The 17,740-nt window shown below is 45.1% G+C and overlaps 2 protein-coding genes across 4 annotated transcripts; both read left to right on the top strand.

Annotated features, from left to right (window-relative positions):
- The first annotated feature begins 11,514 nt into the window (after positions 1-11,514).
- Positions 11,515-13,546, top strand: LOC149972361 (tripartite motif-containing protein 16-like protein). Of its 3 annotated transcripts, none has more exons than XR_016491463.1 (6): positions 11,515-11,730; positions 11,832-11,867; positions 12,088-12,150; positions 12,250-12,313; positions 12,481-12,639; positions 13,049-13,546. XR_016491463.1 is itself a non-coding variant. In XM_090219063.1 (6 exons), the coding sequence occupies exons 5-6, from the start codon at positions 12,628-12,630 to the stop codon at positions 13,340-13,342; spliced, it is 306 nt and encodes a 101-aa protein (XP_090075189.1). In that variant the 5' UTR covers positions 11,631-11,730; positions 11,832-11,867; positions 12,088-12,150; positions 12,250-12,313; positions 12,481-12,627; the 3' UTR covers positions 13,343-13,546. The 3 variants fall into 3 exon arrangements, 2 of the variants coding, with proteins under 2 accessions (XP_090075189.1, XP_090075190.1); XM_090219063.1 differs by having other exon boundaries at positions 11,631-11,730; XM_090219064.1 differs by lacking the exon at positions 11,515-11,730 and having other exon boundaries at positions 11,757-11,867.
- A 522-nt stretch (positions 13,547-14,068) lies between these two features.
- On the top strand, positions 14,069-15,700 carry cbln20 (cerebellin 20). Its single transcript, XM_021581793.3, has 4 exons — positions 14,069-14,203; positions 14,430-14,525; positions 14,653-14,793; positions 14,944-15,700. The coding sequence occupies exons 1-4, from the start codon at positions 14,197-14,199 to the stop codon at positions 15,369-15,371; spliced, it is 672 nt and encodes a 223-aa protein (XP_021437468.1). The 5' UTR covers positions 14,069-14,196; the 3' UTR covers positions 15,372-15,700.
- Positions 15,701-17,740: the final 2,040 nt, after the last annotated feature.

The following is a 17,740-nucleotide window of genomic DNA, read 5'->3' as shown; positions in this document are numbered from 1 at the left end:
ACTGTCAAGTGTCTTCATTGATATTTTCAACCTCTCCTTGACAGTCTGTTATACCTTTATGTTTCAAGCAGACCACCATAATCCCTGTGCCTAAGGAAGCGAAGGTAACCTGCCTAAATGATCACCATCCCTTGGCACTCACGCCGGTAGCCATGAAGTGCTTTGAAAAGGCTGGTCATGGCTCACATCAACAGCATCCTCCCGGACACACTAGAACCACTCCAAATCGCATACCCCAACAGATCCACAGATGACGCAATCTCAATCGCACTCCACTGCCCTTTCTCACCTGGACAAAAGGAACACGTATGTGAGAATGCTGTTCATTGACTACAGCTCAGCGTTCAACACCATAGTGCCCACGAAGCTCATAACTAAGCTAACGATTCTGGGACTAAACGCCTCCCTCTGCAACTGGATCCTGGACTTCCTGACGGGCTGCCCTCAAAATGGTAAGAGTAGGCAACAACACGTCTGTCATGGTGATTCTTAAAGGATCTGGGTCCTGCTAGCGAGACAACTTCCGGTGAAACTGGAGGGCGCATAATTAAAATAAATGATCATAAATATTATGAATTTTAAACATTTAGGTGCATATCTTATATCGGCTGAAAGCTTAAATTCTTAAATCTAACTTCACTGTCCGATTTACAGTAGCTATTATAGCGAAAACATGCCATGCAATTGTTTGAGGACGGCGCCCCAGATCAAAATATTTTTCCTCCGGCACAGGTTTCATACATTCACATATAAAGATTAAATATTCACTTAGTTTTTGAAAATCTTCCTGTCATCCAAAGGGTACCAGCTATAACATGTAGTGTCGTTTTGTTAGACAAAATCCTTCTTTATATCCGAAAAAGTTTGTTGGCACATCGATTTGAGGAATCCACTTGTTCAACTTGCAGAGAAAGGAATCCGAAAATCTACCCCTAAACTTTGTTTCAACAAGTCAAAATACGTTTCTATTTACTCCTCAGATACCCTCAAATGTAATCGAACTATACTATTTATTTTGGAAAGAAATATGTTCAATAGGAAACCGATTTTAACATTTCTTTTTAGCATTTCTTCATGGCGCACGTAAACACGGATTTCCAGTACTGTGTCCTACAAAAACGGTTATTTCTTATTCGTTTTTAAAGTTACAAGCCTGAAACCTTTAACACAGACTGCTGACACCCTGTGGAAGGATGCCATTCTTATGGCTAATTTACAATATGACCTTTCTCTTGCAATTCTAAGAGGATGGTCTCTCTCTCAAAAAAAAAATCCTGGTTGGTTTTTCTTTGGATTTTCTCATATCATATCTATTGTTATATTGTCCTACATTATTTTAACATTTCTACAAACTTCAAAGTTTTCTTTTCAATGGTACCAATTATATGCAAAACTTGGCTTCAGGGCCATGAGCTACAGGCAGTTTACTTTGGGCACGTCATTCAGGTGGAAATTGAGAAAAAGGTGCCTAGCCCTAAGAAGTTAACACTGGGGCCCCTCAGGGATGTGTACTTAGTCCCCTCCTGTACTCCCTGTTCACCCACAACTGAGTGGCCAAACACGACTCCAACACCCATCATTAAGTTTTCTGACGACACCACAGTGGTAGGCCTGATCAACGATGAGATGACCTATGGGGAGGAGGTCTGAGAACTGGCAGTATGGTGCCAAGACAACAACCTCTCCCTCTATGAGCAAGACAAAGGAGCTGATCGTGGATTACAAGAAAAGGCAGGCCGAACAGGCCCCCATTAACATCGACGGGGCTGTAGTGGAGCAGGTTGAGAGCTTCAAGTTCCTTGGTGTCCACATCACCAAAGAACTATCGTGGTCCAAACATACCAAGACAGTCGTGAAGAAGGCACGACAAACCCTTTTTCCCCTTCAGGAGACCGAAAAGATTTGGCATGGGTCCCCAGATCCTCAAAAGGTTCTACAGCTGCACCGGTTGCATCACCCCCTCCCTTTTGTACACTGCTGCTACTTGCTGTTTATTATCTATGCATTGTCACGTCACCCCTACCTACATGTACAAATGACCTCAACTAACCTGTACCCCCGCACACTGGCTCGGTATCGATGCCCCCTGTATATAGCCTCGTTATTCTTATTGTGTTACTTTTTGTTATTATTTTTTACTTTAGTCTACTTTGCTTTACTACTTTCTTAACTCTTCTTGAACTGCACTGTTGGTTAAGGGCTTGTAAGTAAGCATTTCCCAGTAAGGTCTACACTTGTATTCAGCGCATGTGACAAAGTTTGATTTGATAAAATGAAGAACAAGTAAAACAATTAAAAGCTTGTAAGCTGAAGTTTTTAAAGTTCCTCTTTGTGATGAGGCTTAGCTTTTTGTATTCAAATCAAAATGTATTGGTCACATACACGTGGTTAGCAGATGGTAATGCGAGTGTAGCAAAATGCTTGTGCTTCAAGTTCCGACAATGCAGTAATATCTAACAAGTAATCGAACAATTCCCCAACAACTACCTAATACACACAAATCTAAAGGGGTGAATATGTACATATAAAGATATGGATGAGCGATTTTCCGAGCGGCATAGACAAGGTGCAATGGATGGTGTAAAATAGTCTATACATAATGAGTAATGTAAGTTATGTAAACATTATTTAAAGTGCCATTGTTTAAAGTGACTAGTGATCTATTTTATTCAAGTGGCCAGTGATTTGGGACTCAATCTAGGCAGCAACCTCTGAGTTAGTGATTGCTGTTCAGCAGTCTGATGGCCTTGAGATAGATAGCTGTTTTTCAGTCTCGGTCTCAGTTTTGATGCACCTGTACTGGCCTCACCTTCTGGATGGTAGCGGGGTGAAAATGCAGTGGCTCGGGTGGTTGTTGTCCTTGATGAACTTCTCGGCCTTCCTGTGACATCAGGTGCTCTATGTGTCATGGAGGGGAGGTAGTTTTCCCCCAGTGATGCGTTGTGCAGACTGCACCACCCTCTGGAGAGCCTTGCGGTTGAGGGCGGTGCAGTTTCCGTACCAGGCTGTGATGCAGCCCGACAGGATGCTCTCGATTGTGCATCTGTGAAAGTTTGTCAAGGTTTTAGATGACAAGCCAAATGTCTTTAGCCTCCTGAGGGTGAAGAGGTGCTGTTGTGCCTTCTTCACCACACCGTCTGTGTGGGTGGACCATTTCACCCCTTCTCCACTGCTGTCCCTCTGATGTGGATAGGGGGGTGCTCCCTCTGCCATTTCCTGAAGCCCACGATCATCTCCTTTGTTTTGTTGACATTGAGTGAGAGGTAGTTTTGCTGACACCATCCTCGCCTCCTCCCTGTAGGCTGTCTCGTCGTTGTTGGTAGTTGAGCCCACTACTGTTGTGTCGTCTGTTGGAGGCGTGCATGGCCACACAGTCATGGGGGAACGGGGAATACAGGAGGGGGCTGAGCACGCACCCTTGTGGACCCTAGTGTTGAGGGTCAGCGAAGTGGACATGTTTTTTCCTACCTTTACCACTTGGGGGCGGCCTGTCAGAATGCGGCCTGTCAAAGTCCATGACCCAATTGCACAGGGCAGGGTTGAGACCCAGGGCTTCCAGCTTGGAGGGTACTGTGGTGTTGACTTCAGCTCAGCAGTCAATGAGCAGCATTCTTACATGGGTATTCCTCTTGTCCAGATGGGATAGGGCAGTGTGAATGTGGTTGCATTGACTGTGGACCTGTTGGGGTGGTATGTAAATTGAAGTGGGTCTAGGGTGGCCGGTAAGCTGTAGGTGATATGATCCTTGACTTGTCTCTCAAAGCACTTCATGGTGACGGTGAGTTCTACGGGGCGGTAGTCATTTAGTTCAGTTAGCTTTGCCTTCCTGGGTGCAGGAACAATGGTGACCATCTTGTAGCATGTGAGGACAGCTGACTGGGATAGGGAGCGATTTAATATGTCCGTAAACACACCAGCCAGGTGGTCTGCGCATCCTCTGAGGACGCGGCATCCGTCTGGGCCAGCAGCCTTGCGAGGGTTAACACATTTAAATGTCTTACTCACGTCAGCCACGGGACAGGAGAGGGAAGGGGGGGTGGGGAGACCAGTCCTTGTTAGAAGGCAGTGACTTTGGCACTGTATTATCTTCAAAGCGGGCGAAGAAGGTGTTTAGTTTGTCTGGAAGCATGACGTTGGTGTCCGTGGCATGGCTGGTTTTCTTTTTGTAGTCCGTGATTTCCTGTAGACTCTGCCACATACGCCACGTGTCTGAGCTGTTGAATTGCGACTCCACTGTGTCCCTATACCGACATTCCGCTCGTTTGATTGCTTTGCGGATGGAATAACTACACTGTTTATATTCAACCATATTCCCAGACCTCTTTCCATGGTTAAATGCGGTGGTTCGCGCTTTCAGTTTTGCGCGAATGCCGCCATCCAGCCACAGTTTCTGGTTAGGGTAGGTTTTAAAAGTCATGGTGGTTACAACCTCTGCAATGCACTTCCTTATAAACTCACTCACCGAGTCGGCGTATAGATCGATGTTGTTCTCATGAGGCTGACCGGAACATCTCCCAGTCCACGTGATCGAAACAATCTTGAAACGTGGATTCTGATTGGTCAGAACAGCATTGAATGGTTCTAGTCACGGGAACATCTTGTTTGAGTTTCTGCCTATAAGACGGTAGGAGCAAGATGGCGTCGTGGTCGGAATTGCAGAAGGGAGGGCGAGGGTGTGCCTTGTATGCGTTGCAGAAGTTAGAGTAGCAGTAATCGAGTGTTACCAGTGCGAGTACTGCAATCAATATGCTGATAGAATTTAGGTAGCATGGTTCTCAAATTTGCTTTGTTAAAATCCCCAGCTACAATAAATGCTGCCTCAGGATATATGGTTTACATTAGAGTCCAGTGAAGTTCCTTGAGGGCCGTCGTGGTGTCTGCTTGAGGGGGTGTATGCACAGCTGTGACAATAACTGACGAGAATTCTCTTGGGAGGTAATATGGCCGGCATGTACCTCCGGCGCCGACAGATGGCTGCCTCGCTTCGCGTTCCTAGGAAACTATGCAGTATTTAGTTTTTTTTATGTGTTATTTCTTACATTGTTACCCCAGGAAATCTTAGGTTTTATTACATACAGTCGGGAGGAACTATTGGATATAAGAGCAACGTCAACTCACCAACATTACGACTTTCCCGAAGTGGATCCTCTGTTTGGTCCACCACCCAGGACAATGGATCGGATCCCAGCTGGCGACCCAAAACAACAGCGCAACAGAATGGGCAGACGGAGCGGTCTTCCGTTCAGGCTCCGTAAACGGGCACATTGTGCACCGCTCCCGAGCATACTACTCGCCGATGTCCAGTCTCTTGACAACGAGGTAGACGAAATCCGAGCAAAGGTTGCCTTCTAGAGAGACATCAGAGATTGTAACGTTCTTTGTTTCACGGAAACATGGCTCACTCGGGATACGTCATCAGAGTCGGTACAGCCACCGGGCTTCTTCACGCATCGCGCCGACAGAAACAAACATATTTCTGGTAAGAAGAAGGGTGGGGGTGTATGCCTTATGATTAACGAGACGTGGTGTGATCAATACAACATACAGTAACGAGACGTGGTGTGATCATAACAACATACAGGAACTCAAGTCCTTTTGTTCACCTGACCTAGAATTCCTTACAATAAAATGTTGACCGCATTACCTACCAAGAGAATTCTTCGATCATAATCAGTCGTGTGTATCCTCCCACCAAGCAGACACATCAACGTCCCTGAAAGAACTTCATTTGACTCCATGTAAACCGAAAACCATATATCCTAAGGCTGCATGTAGTGTAGCTGGGGATTTTAACAAGGCTAAACTGAAAACAAGGCGCATATCAAATACGCGACCGAATACACAGTGTAGCTATTCCCTCCGCAAGGCAATCAAACAAGCTAAGCGTCAGTATAGAGACAATGTAGAGTCGTAATTCAACGGCTCAGACACGAGAGGTATGTGGCAGGGAAAACTCGCCCTGTCAAGGACCACGATGTCTTGCTCCCAGACAAACTAAACAACTTCTTTGCTCGCTTTGAGGACAACACAGTTCCACTGACACGGCCCGCTACCAAAACTTGCGGGCTCTCCTTCACTGCAGCCAACGTGAGTAAAACATTTAAACGTGTTAACCCTTGCAAGGCTGCCGGCCCAGACGGCATCCCCAGCCGTGTCCTCAGAGCATGCGCAGACCAGCTTGGCTGGTCTTATCCCAGTCTGCTGTTCCCACATGCTTCCAGAGGGCCACCATTGTTCCTGTTCCCAAGAAAGCGAAGGTAACTGAGCTAAATGTCTATCGCCCCGTAGCACTCAATTCCGTCATCATGAAGTGCTTTGAGAGACTAGTCAATAACCATATCACCTCCACCCTACCTGACACGCTAGACACGCTGTACTCCCTGTTCACCAATGACTGCGTGGCCATTGCACGCCTCCAACTCAATCATCAAGTTTGCAGACGACACTACAGTGGTAGGCTTGATTACCAACAATGACGAGACTGCCTACAGGGAGGGGGTGAGGGTCCTCAGAGTGTGGTGTCAGGAAAATAACCTCACTCAATGTCAACAAAACAAAGGAGATGATTGTAGACTTCAGGAAACAGCAGAGGGAGCAGCCCTCTATCCCCTATCCACATCGACGGGACAGTAGTGGAGAAGGTAGAAGGTTTTAAGTTCCTCGGCGTACACATCACGGACAAACTGAAATGGTCCACCCACACAGACAGTGTGGTGAAGAAGGCGCAGCAGCGCCTCTTCAACCTCAGCAGGCTGAAGAAATTAGGCTTGTCACCAAAAACACTCAAACTTTCACAGATGCACAATCGAGAGCGTCCTGGCAACTGCTCCGCCCACAACCGTAAGGCTCTCCATAGGGTAGTGAGGTCTGCACAACGCATCACCGGGGACAACTACCTGCCCTCCATGACATCTACACCACCCGATGTCACAGGAAGGCCATAAAGATCAACAAGGACAACAACCACCCGAGCCACTGCCTGTTCACCCCGCTATCATCCAGAAGGCGAGGTCAGTACCGGTCAAAGCGGGGACCAAGAGACTGAAAAACAGCTTCCATCTCAAGGCCATCAGACTGTTAAACAGCCATCACTAACATTGAGTGGCTGCTGCCAACACACTGACTCAACTCCAGCGACTTTAATAATGGAAAAATGATGTAATAAATGTATCACTAGCAACTTTAAACAATGCCACTTTATATAATCTTTACATATCCTACATTACTCATATCATATGTATATACTGTACTCTATACCATCTACTGCATCTTTCCTATGCCATTCGGCTATCGATCATTCATATATTTTTATGTACATATTCTTATTCATTCCTTTACACTTGTGTGTGTGTGTGTGTGTGTGTGTATAAGGTAGTTGTTGTGAAATTGTTAGGTAAGATTACTTGTTAGATATTACTGCATGGTCGGAACTAGAAGCACAAGCATTACGCTACACTTGCATTAACATCTGCTAACCATGTGTATGTGACAAATAACATTTAATTTGATTGGAAGGAATTCTAGGTTGGGTGAGCAGAAGGACTATGTTGTTATGATTACACCACGAGTTGTTAATCATGAAGCATACACCCCCGCCCTTCTTCCCAGAGAGGTGTTTATCTCTGTTGGCGTGATGCATGAAGAAGCCCGGTGGCTGAACCGATTCCGACATCCCGAGAGAGCCATGTTTCCGTAAAGCAGAGAATGTTACAATCTCTGATGTCTCTCTGGAAGGCAACCCTTGCTCTTATTTTGTCTACCTTGTTGTCAAGAGACTGTATGCATTCGGGCAGGTAGCGTTCTCCTGGCATCCGCCAAACCCATATTTTTCCTCCCGACTTCCAGGTTTTGAAGCGTGATTCATCATTCCAGAGAACGCGTTTCCACTGCGCCAGAGTCCAATGGTGGCGAGATTTACACCATTCCAGCCGATGCTTGGCATTGCGCATGGTGTTCTTAGGCTTGTGTGCGGCTGCTTGGACATTGAAACCCTTTTCATGAAGCTTCCGACAGTTATTTTGCTGACGTTTCTTCAAGGCATTTTGGAACTTGGTAGTGAGTGTTGTAACCAAGGACAGAGGAATTTTATACTCTACGCACTTCAGCACTTGGCGGTCCCTGTCCTGTGAGCTTGTGTGGCCTACCACTTCACAGCTTTTTCCACTTAACAGCACTTCCAGTTGACCGGGGCAGCTCCAGCAGGCAGAAATATGACGAACTGACTTGGTGGCATCCTATGAAGGTGTTCCATTGAAAGTTGTTGAGCTCTTCAGTAAGGCCATTCTATTGCCAATGTTTGTCTATGGAAATTGCATGGTTGTGTGCTCGATTTTATAAACCTGTCAGCAACTGGTGTGTCTGAAATACCCAAATCCACTAATTTGAAGTGGTGTCTACATACTTTTGTGTGTATATACTGTAGGTTGGCGAGGATTCCATTAAAAGTCAATCCACACAGTGTGATGGTCAGTTAGATTTGAATCAGTTTATAGGATCACCACAGTTATAGGCAGCATATCAGAACCCAACCACAGACTAGAAAACAGCCAGCACTAGGACCCACAATGAACACAATCAAGGCACAAAACTCGCCATCATAATAACAGCGAGGAGAGAGCGGTGACTCAATGTGATTAAATGCTGTGGCCCATCAAAACAGCAATGTAACGGAGACTGTGTTTCCAGTATGATAGCCAGGAGAGAAGCACCTCGGAGGGGCTGTAGTTACCATTGGAAGCCGGGAGGGAGGCAAGCGCTACACGGTGGCCGCGGGAGAGTAAAAAAAAAGTAGGCTAAACCAAGTGGAGTTCAAGTTTCGCAGTAGTCCAGAAGCATCCAAGGCACAATGTCAAGTGGAAGGATAAAAGCAGCAGTAGGCAGGTGTCTGCTCAGATAATGCCCCAGTGCAGAGTAGGGTGCCCAGGTAGGCCTCAAATGTTTCAGCAGACCTGTTTTTGTCTCCTTAATATTGCACTATTGTCCAATGTGTTCACAGCCAGATGAAAAGCTTTTCAGCTACGAACACTGATCAGAAAAAAATACATGCTTGCCAACCATCTTGAAAAGTGGGTGTTTTAATTGTAAGTCGAGGGCAGAGGTGATCTCCTCACAAACAATCTCTTATATAGTAGTGGCCAGCTCTTTCTGTTGCCTGGTGACAGCCGCCATGTTCCCACAGTTGAATTGTGGATGGAGAAATTGTAGCTGCTGGAGTGTAATGTGTACATATGCCTTCATTTCTCAAGAAGATGGACTCTTACCTTTCATTTGACACCAAATTTGACATTTGAAATGAAAACTAAGAGTCTATATTCTTGAAAAATTAAGGCACATATACTGTACACTTTAACCCCCCCCCCCCCCTCCCCATTTTCACATTGGTGCTCATGGGTCCTTTTACATGGAAATGACCAGCAGCTTACACAGTATAGCCATTTCTGTATCCATTGTATTGTTGACACAACCACATTACTGTGGACAGTGTTTTTTATTTTATTTGTACAATAACTATGCTTTTTATATCCACAGAGAAGGTGAAAAATGTGGTTGTATCGACAATGATAAACAATACAATGGATATGGCAGAAATGGTGTGTAAGCTGCTGGTCATTTCCATGTAAAAGGACCCATGAGCACCAATGTGAAAATGGGGAGGGGGGGGGGGGGGGGGGGTTAAAGTGTACAGTATATGTGCCTTAATTTTTCAAGAATATAGACTCTTAGTTTTCATTTTACACCAAATTTAGCATGCTCCTATTAACTTCACATGTTGGGGGTCATGTGTCCTTTTACATGGACCATCAGTTTACACAGTATAGCCATTGTATTGTTAAACATTGTGAGGTACAGCCTTATTATTGTGGACACACAGTGTGTGTGTATTTTTAACAATAACTAGGCTATTTATATCCACAAAAGGTGAAAATGTGTTTCCTTCTTGGAGAAGGTGAAAAACCTGTCGGTCTACCACTTTGAGATGATTTAAAAATCTAGACCACTGACAGCCTGCAACTACAGTGCTTCTGCCTCATCCATGTGACTGTGACATCAGTCAGAATGTTTTGGAAACTCCTCACTGGTCTTACCTGTTTTTCCTGCCTCGCCCAAGGCCAGCCCATTTAGGTTTTAACCAGCATGCTATGACATTTCGGAAGCATTGTCAGTCTTACTTACAAAGTTGACCACAATCTCCAGGACCTACATTTCCCAGCTCCATGGCTGCTGCCGCATGGCCTGAGGAGGATTTTGTGTGCTCTGTCTGTCTGTAGACGCTACGTAACCTGCCACGCTGCCCTGTGGTCATACCTACTGCCTGTCCTGCATCCAGAGGCACTGGGACCAGAATGAGGCCAAGGGTCAGTTTAGCTGCCCCCTGTGTAGGCAGGTCTTCATCCCACGACCCTCTCTGGCCAAGAGCACAGTGCTAGTGGAGGCCATGGAGAAGCTCGTCTGCCCGTCATCAGCCCTAGGCTTTGCCCTCAACACCAGCGGCCCCTAGATCTCTACTGCCATGATGATAAGGAGTGTTTGTGTGACCAGTGTTGTCGTGATGGACACAAGGGCCACCATGTGGTTAAGCCATAAGGGGAGTGGAAGGAGAGATGGGTAAAGAACTGACTGTTGTTTTGTCTGTTGCCACAACAATTTTATTTGAATATAGCAGCTTTATTTGAATTTATTAAATACTGGGTGCCTGAGAGAATCCTGTGTTTCTGTATACTGTGTCCCTTTGTACAGAGGGAGCTAGTTCCAATGCAGGCCGAGACACCGAGGAGGATCCAAGAGATGGAGAAGGAGCTCAAGGAGTTCCCACTAACTGCCCCAGCTCCACAAAGTAAGGAAACCCCTCATAAATGTAAAATATGTTGTGGTTACATAATTTGTTTTCAGTGTGTTGTGGAAATTCTTACACAGGGACACCCGAAGTCAATCTTAAATTAATCATCGTTTATTGTCAGAGGGGTTCCAACAAACTCAATGCACCAAGTACACATATCGATGAGGAGCTCTAACGGGGCAGTCCCGTTTAGTTCCCTTATATGCTGGTTACAGACATGTTACATAGGCATAGTTCATAGGAGACGGTGCCAGACACATGCCGGAACCAACCCTATCTTAACTTATAGAACAGATTCTGCGTGTTCTGCCAAATAGTCTAAAGGAGGAGGTCATGAAGACCAGGAACTCAGCCGACTGGCCAGCATGCAGGACCACATCTGCTTCTTAAAGGTACAAGGAAAAAAGATAAGGGGATTGAGATGACCATCCTCACCACTAGGCGTTATTGTCTTCATCTATCATCCTCTACAGAATATCTTCACCCTGGAGCTCCTCACACATAATGGGGGCAGAGAGGGGTTAGTGCTGGATGAGGAGGCCCTTGTGTCTGAGATTCAAACTGTGATGGGAGAGCTAAGAGATGGACTACAGGATCTGTGTAAATCCAGCATGGCCAAGATCTTCAGAACTGGTGAGTCCATGGGCATTTTCAATGTCCTAAAATGTATACAGGGAGATTAGGACCTGTTTTACTATTTTCCCTTCTGATGTTGCTGGTTCTGTTGAGAATGCTCAATGGTTAAGCAGTATATATGGTTATTAATATTACTGAGACTATTTTCTTGCTTGTAGTGAATGATGCCAGTCTTAGTCCGTCTCAATTGTTCAATGGTCAAGCTGCAGGGAACGGAGCATCTACTAACAACAATCAGGTGGCTTCACAAAATGCAGGTAAGCATCTACAAGACATGTTAAATGAAAATGAAAAAACTAAGTTGCAGCTGCCATTTTCTATCAGAATGTTAATCTTTTTTTCTCATTAATCTCTGTAGCATCCGAAGTGCAATCAAACCCTCAACTCAACACAGGTAAATGTTTAATTCAGTATTTGTATGAGATGATCAAGTACATCAACCTTTAACAGACTAAAGATCCTTCCCCCATTGCATTTTAGTATGTGAAATAACATCAAACCCTTCACCTCTACCTAGCTGATTAAACTCAACTCCACGATTTACGATTGATTTGCGCTGTGACTAGCTGTAAAAACAGCTTTCTTATTTTCTCACCTCTATTGCTTTTCTTTAGTGAATGAGGTGACATCAACACACTTTCTACCTCAACCTCCATTACCTACAACTGGACCTCAAGGTAAATATATGAACAGCTGTCTTAGGTTTCTTCAGTGTAGTTCCAAAGTTGGCATTATAATCCAAATAAGAATTGTTTATTTTCTCTCACAACTTTTAGTGAACCAGGTGTTCACTGTTGGTTTAGCAAACCCAGAGCTGAAAACCAGAAAAGAAATGCTCATGTGAGTAGCCCTTTCACTGCTTCTCACCCTTTTCAAGAGTTATAGAAATGTAGTCATAAGCAGCATTGAAGCGTCTTCAGACAATTGGACGCTTGACCAAACAAGTGAGTGTGGACTACAAAGGATGACAATAGCATCACCAATCTTTCCTGTCTTTCTCCATGTAGTTCGCTTTAATCGGACATTTGACCCCAACACTGAAGCCACTCTGAAGGCAGAACCAGCCGGAGCACCCCGAACGTTTCATCTACTGGAGACTGATACTGTGCAGGGAGCCCCTGGCTGGAAGCCCCTATTACTGGGAGACAGAGTGGATGGGCCAGAAGGTGGGTTATTACTGCCATAGAATTACTAGAAGGGACAAAGCTTCTCAGGCTACGACCACATTTGACTGGAACACTCATGGGTACACACCAGAGGAGGCTGCTACTGAGGGAAGGACGGCTCCTAATAATGGCTGGAATGGAGTTGATGGAATGGTATCAAACGTGTATTTGATATCATTCCATTGGCTCCATTCCAGCCATTATTAGGAGCCGTCCTTCCCCCGGCAGCCTTCACTGGTACACACTTAATATAATTATATTTCTATGGTTTGCTTCCTCATCATTAAGATCGCGTCAACGTATGTTATGTACTTGAGAGATGCCCTTGATTTGAATCTGTCATGAATTGACTAGTATTCACTATTTTGGCTTTGAGTATTTGACTTAGTTTTTATTATTTGTCACTCAGATCACTATTGGCGTGGCCTACAGAGACCTGGACAGAAAGGAGGCTGACGACAGCAGCAGGCTGGGCTACGACGAGCACTCTTGGAGCCTGAACTGGTCTGGGACGGCCTTCTCAATGTGGCATGCTGGGAAGGAGACCCAGCTAGGCACAACCAAGGCTCGCAGGCTGGGGGTGTACCTGGACCAACATGAAGGAGTACTGGCCTTCTACAGGATCTCCAACAACCAGGCCCATCTCATCCATTCCCTCCAGACAGACTTTACTGGCCCCCTCTATCCCGGATTCCGCTTCTAGTCAGGGATTGGGGCATTTGTGACTCTGTCAACTGGACTAGTTTATACAACTGATAGGAAAGTTCCAGTATTAGGTGCTGATTTTCTGATAGCTTGTTCCAGCCATATCTTAGCTGCTGTCCTATTGTCATGTGCCCTTTTGGCTTGTAAGAATGATATTTAAATGCATGATTGATTAAAATAAATAAAAAATTGCATAAACAAAGTTGCTTGAAGTGAATTTCGAATTGTTTTCAAAATACCAGTAGAAACTTATCTTCTGTTTGAAATTAGATCAGGGCCATTTTCATTTGAACACAAATGAGTTTCCTGAATAAGACGATATGTTATATAAATCCAGGGGCGCAACATTTGTTTTAGAGGTGGGGGGGGCATATATACAGTACCAGTCAAAAGTTTGGACACTCGAAGAGGTCTGTATAGATAGTTCACTTGAATCAAACACCCTGACAATCTACTCCCCATGCCTTCTGCGCTCCCCTCCCAACATGCTATGCTGGGAATGAGTTCACTGTTTTTCACCTCTCGCCCGTTGCATCAGGAAAAGGTCCCCTGCCGACTACCTGACACTCTTCATCATCCATTAACATACACAATGAGCAGGTGGAAGCTGCCTGACACCTGACAACACAGGTAAAGTGTCATTGCAGTTCAATGGGAACTCCGTGGTCCGGGTGACAGACAATACCTGTCCCACATATGCAGGACACAAAGCCTGCCACTGCCCATCCCACAGAGGACAGACAGTGGGAGGTGGCATTTACTCAGGGTTTATAGGCAGAGCTCCTCTCCTGGTGACAGTCTATCCATCCCATCCGACTGTGTGAACATCGACTGCCATCTCCAAGCTGCAAAATGAGAGGTGGGCGTCTCTATGGTTTCCTATTTGACAGGGAAGCATAACTGCAGATGTAGGCTCCAGAGTGGTTGAATGAGGACAGATGAGTTAAGCTTTTGGTCTAGAGTAGCCAAGGGGGTGCACAACTCCTGTCCTACGATGGTGTGTGACGCTGCAGGTGTGTGTACAGTGTATGGAAGAGTGCATACTGTGGTGTAACTGTGTGCTTTTACTCTGCTCTCTCCTACAGCTATCGTACTGCTGTGCTTGTTGGGGGCCGCTCTGGCCAATGAATACAGCTGGAATAGCCCTGGAGAGACAACAAAGGACCCCAAAACAGAGAACTGTAAGGGATAGAGAGAGTAGGAAGGGAGACACTAAACACACTGAGGATGGCAAACAGCGAGGAGTGTTGAGAACCACTGTCTGATCCTTTGTCCTGTGTGTCTGTCTGTGTGTCTGTGTCCACACAGTGTGTCTGGCGGACCAGGCCTCCTGCGGCTGCTGCCTGATGCAGAAGCAGATGTGGAGGATGGAGCAGTTTTTCAACATGAGTCTGAACGAGCTGCAGAAGGGCCTGGAGAAGGCAAAGGCTGTGGTCAACAATGTCCGCGGTGAGACCATCTGACCTCAACCACTATCTCCATTACCACATCAACACCGGCCAATGTGTTACATTTTGACTGGAAACCAAATGGCTTGCTGTTATTTTGTCCCATTGTATATTCATTTCTCTATCCTTCTCTCTCTCTTTCCATCTGCAGCTAGCCGCAGTGCCTTCTCCGTGGCCCTGACCAACACACGCCGTTGCGAGGGCCCTTTCCGTGAAGCTAAGACCGTTGTCTACCAGTACATCTTCGTCAACCTAGGCGAGGGCTACAACAACCGCACCGGCATCTTCACTGTGCCCCGCTCCGGTGTCTACAGCCTGGCCCTGACCGTGTACAGCGACTCGGGCGCTCCCGGCGCCAACCTGGCCGCGTGCGCCAACCTGATGGTGAACGGGCGCCAGGTGGCGGGCTGCAGTGAGCAGAACCAGCAGGACCAAGAGGACAGCACCACCACGGTGATGGCCATCCAGCTGCAGGCCGGGGACAAGTTGTCCGTCACACTGCCCATCGGATGCTTCCTGTGCGACGAACAGAGCCACTACAACACCTTTTCTGGCTTCCTGCTCTACGCCACCGACTAAGTCTAAGCTGAGGCTGCTGAGGTTACCACACCCCACCACCTTCGCCCTGTCTTTAACTCCTTTGCCCAGTCCTGCTTCTGGAAGGGAACTTGGAGCTGGTCTTGAGGCTCTGTGATGAGTGTTTGATCAGAGGCCAGCTCCTCCAGTGAATGTCAATCAGAACCCCATTCATCTTTCTAGGACCAGAACTAGCCCCCCCCCCCCCCAACAACTATTGGCAACAACTTCTTACCCAATCAAGTTAACTGGTGATGTATACAGTGACGGGGAAAAAAGCTGTTTGCGTGTGTTAGATTTTTTTTTGAAAATAAACCATGATTATACAACAAGTACTTGGTCTGTGTTCTTTTATCTCTCTCTGTGTTGTTGTACTACTGTATTCATACTAATACTAACATTACTTAATGATCCTAAGGGTCCACAAACAGAGATAAACGTTTAATGTACTGGGATGAGTGAGGTAGAAGTACAGCCTCTGCACAAGGAAGATGAATGCCAAATGAGCATTTTAGATTTTTTTTTGTAACAGTATTTTTTATTGTAATTTCACAATTTTCACCCATATTAAGAGATACAACAACAGAGACAAAGCAACAACAAAACAGCACTCACTTACACATACCTAAGTGTGTGTGTATATATATATATATATATATATACATATATACACACCCATACATACGTACACCATTTTCCTCTTCCCGCTCGGTGCTTCTCTCACCCCATCCTCATCATTGCGTCTCTCAATACATACATTTTAAACAAATTTACAAACAGAAATTAAACAAAAAAGCTCAGTTTAAACCAAGAAGTTTAGGTTCCACACATGGAACGTACAGCGTAGTTCTGAAATACATAGATCCCCGCCATTCTAAGAGAATCCTTGCAGCATAATAGCTGATACCTCAGGTTCTAGGTAATTTAGATAAGGTTCCCATACTTTGTAGAACTGGTTTGTTTTAGGATGCAATGTACATGTCAGATATTCCAGAGGCACCCATTCAAATAGTATTTTATGCCAATCTCACTAATCCACTGTAAAAGGATGTTTTTCCTCGCTGCGAAGGTAAGGATGTTGTAAAGGCTCCTCTTACCCACAGAAGTAACACGCCTACTAGGGAGACCTAACAGTAAAGAAACTGGGTCCAATTCTAGATCAACCCCTAGGATCTTTTCAATTTCTTGCAGAACACCAGACCAGTATCTTTGTATTTTGATACATGACTATAAACAATGTGTTAGTGTGCCTGTATCAGTTTTACATTTAAGACACGGAGGAGAAGAGGAAGTGGGGCTAAAAGCATGTCTGCGATTTGGGGATCATTTTAGATTTTTTTGAAAATGACAAACTCACCTCACCTCAACTCACCTTTGTATCTCTAAGAATTAACATCAAGACCAAATGTTCACACAAAAGAATACATTGTCCTCTTGAGTGAAATGGATTCATTTGACACCACTTTATGTAATCTGATAATATTTTTCAAATGTTTGTTATTATCTGACCTCCGTACCATACAGCTATGCTCAAAACGTTGTCAGGGATGTACAGGCTAGGGGTATACAGAGCAGTAAAGTTTAGCCATAAGCATTAATACTGTGGTCAGGTGCCACAAAGAGGGACTTAGGAAAATTACAAATGGCTCAGAACAGCTGGCCCTTAAGTGTACACGGAGAGGTAATATTAATAATATGCATGTCAATATCTCCTGGCTCAAAGTAGAGGAGAAATTGACTTCATCACTACTTGTATTTGTGAGTTGTATTGACATGTTGAATACACAGAGCTGTCTGTTTAAACTACGAGCACACAGCTCAGACACCCATGCATACCCCACAAGACATGCCACCAGAGGTCCCTTCACAGTCCCCAAGTCCAGAACAGACTATGGGAGGCACACGGTACTACAGTACATAGAGCCATGACTACATGGAACTCTATTCTACATCAGGTAACTGATGCAAGCAGTAGAATCAGATCTAAAAAAAAACAGATAGAAATATACCTTATGGGATTGTGGGGACTTTGAAGACACACACACACACACACACATGCTAACATACTAACAGTGGTGTAAAGTACTTAAAGTAAAAATACTTTAAACTACTACTTAAGTCGTTTTTGTGGTGTCTGTGCTTTACTTTACTATCTATATTTTTTACAACTTTTACTTTTACTTCACTACATTCCTAACTAAAATAATGTACTTTTTACTCCATACATTTTCCCTGACACCCAAAAGTACTCGTTACATTTTGAATGTTTAGCAGGACAGGAAAATGGTCCAATTCACGTACTTATCAACATCCCTGGTTATCCCTACTGCCTCTGATCTGGAGGACTCACTTAAAACAAATGCTAGGTTTGT

The sequence above is a fragment of the Oncorhynchus mykiss genome, chromosome 24, assembly GCF_057628025.1.
Source record: "Oncorhynchus mykiss isolate SJ-2025 chromosome 24, ASM5762802v1, whole genome shotgun sequence".
Classification (NCBI taxonomy): Eukaryota; Metazoa; Chordata; class Actinopteri; order Salmoniformes; family Salmonidae; genus Oncorhynchus; species Oncorhynchus mykiss.
Note: the sequence above shows the minus strand (reverse complement) of the source record. Positions and strands in the feature narration are given on the sequence as shown.

What these genes read in the sequence shown, in the direction of transcription:
- cbln20 (XM_021581793.3), top strand. An exon ending in GGACCCCAAAACAGAGAACT is followed by an intron (nt 14,526 to 14,652) that starts GTAAGGGATAGA and finishes GTGTCCACACAG; the next exon opens with TGTGTCTGGCGGACCAGGCC. An exon ending in TGTGGTCAACAATGTCCGCG is followed by an intron (nt 14,794 to 14,943) that starts GTGAGACCATCT and finishes TTCCATCTGCAG; the next exon opens with CTAGCCGCAGTGCCTTCTCC.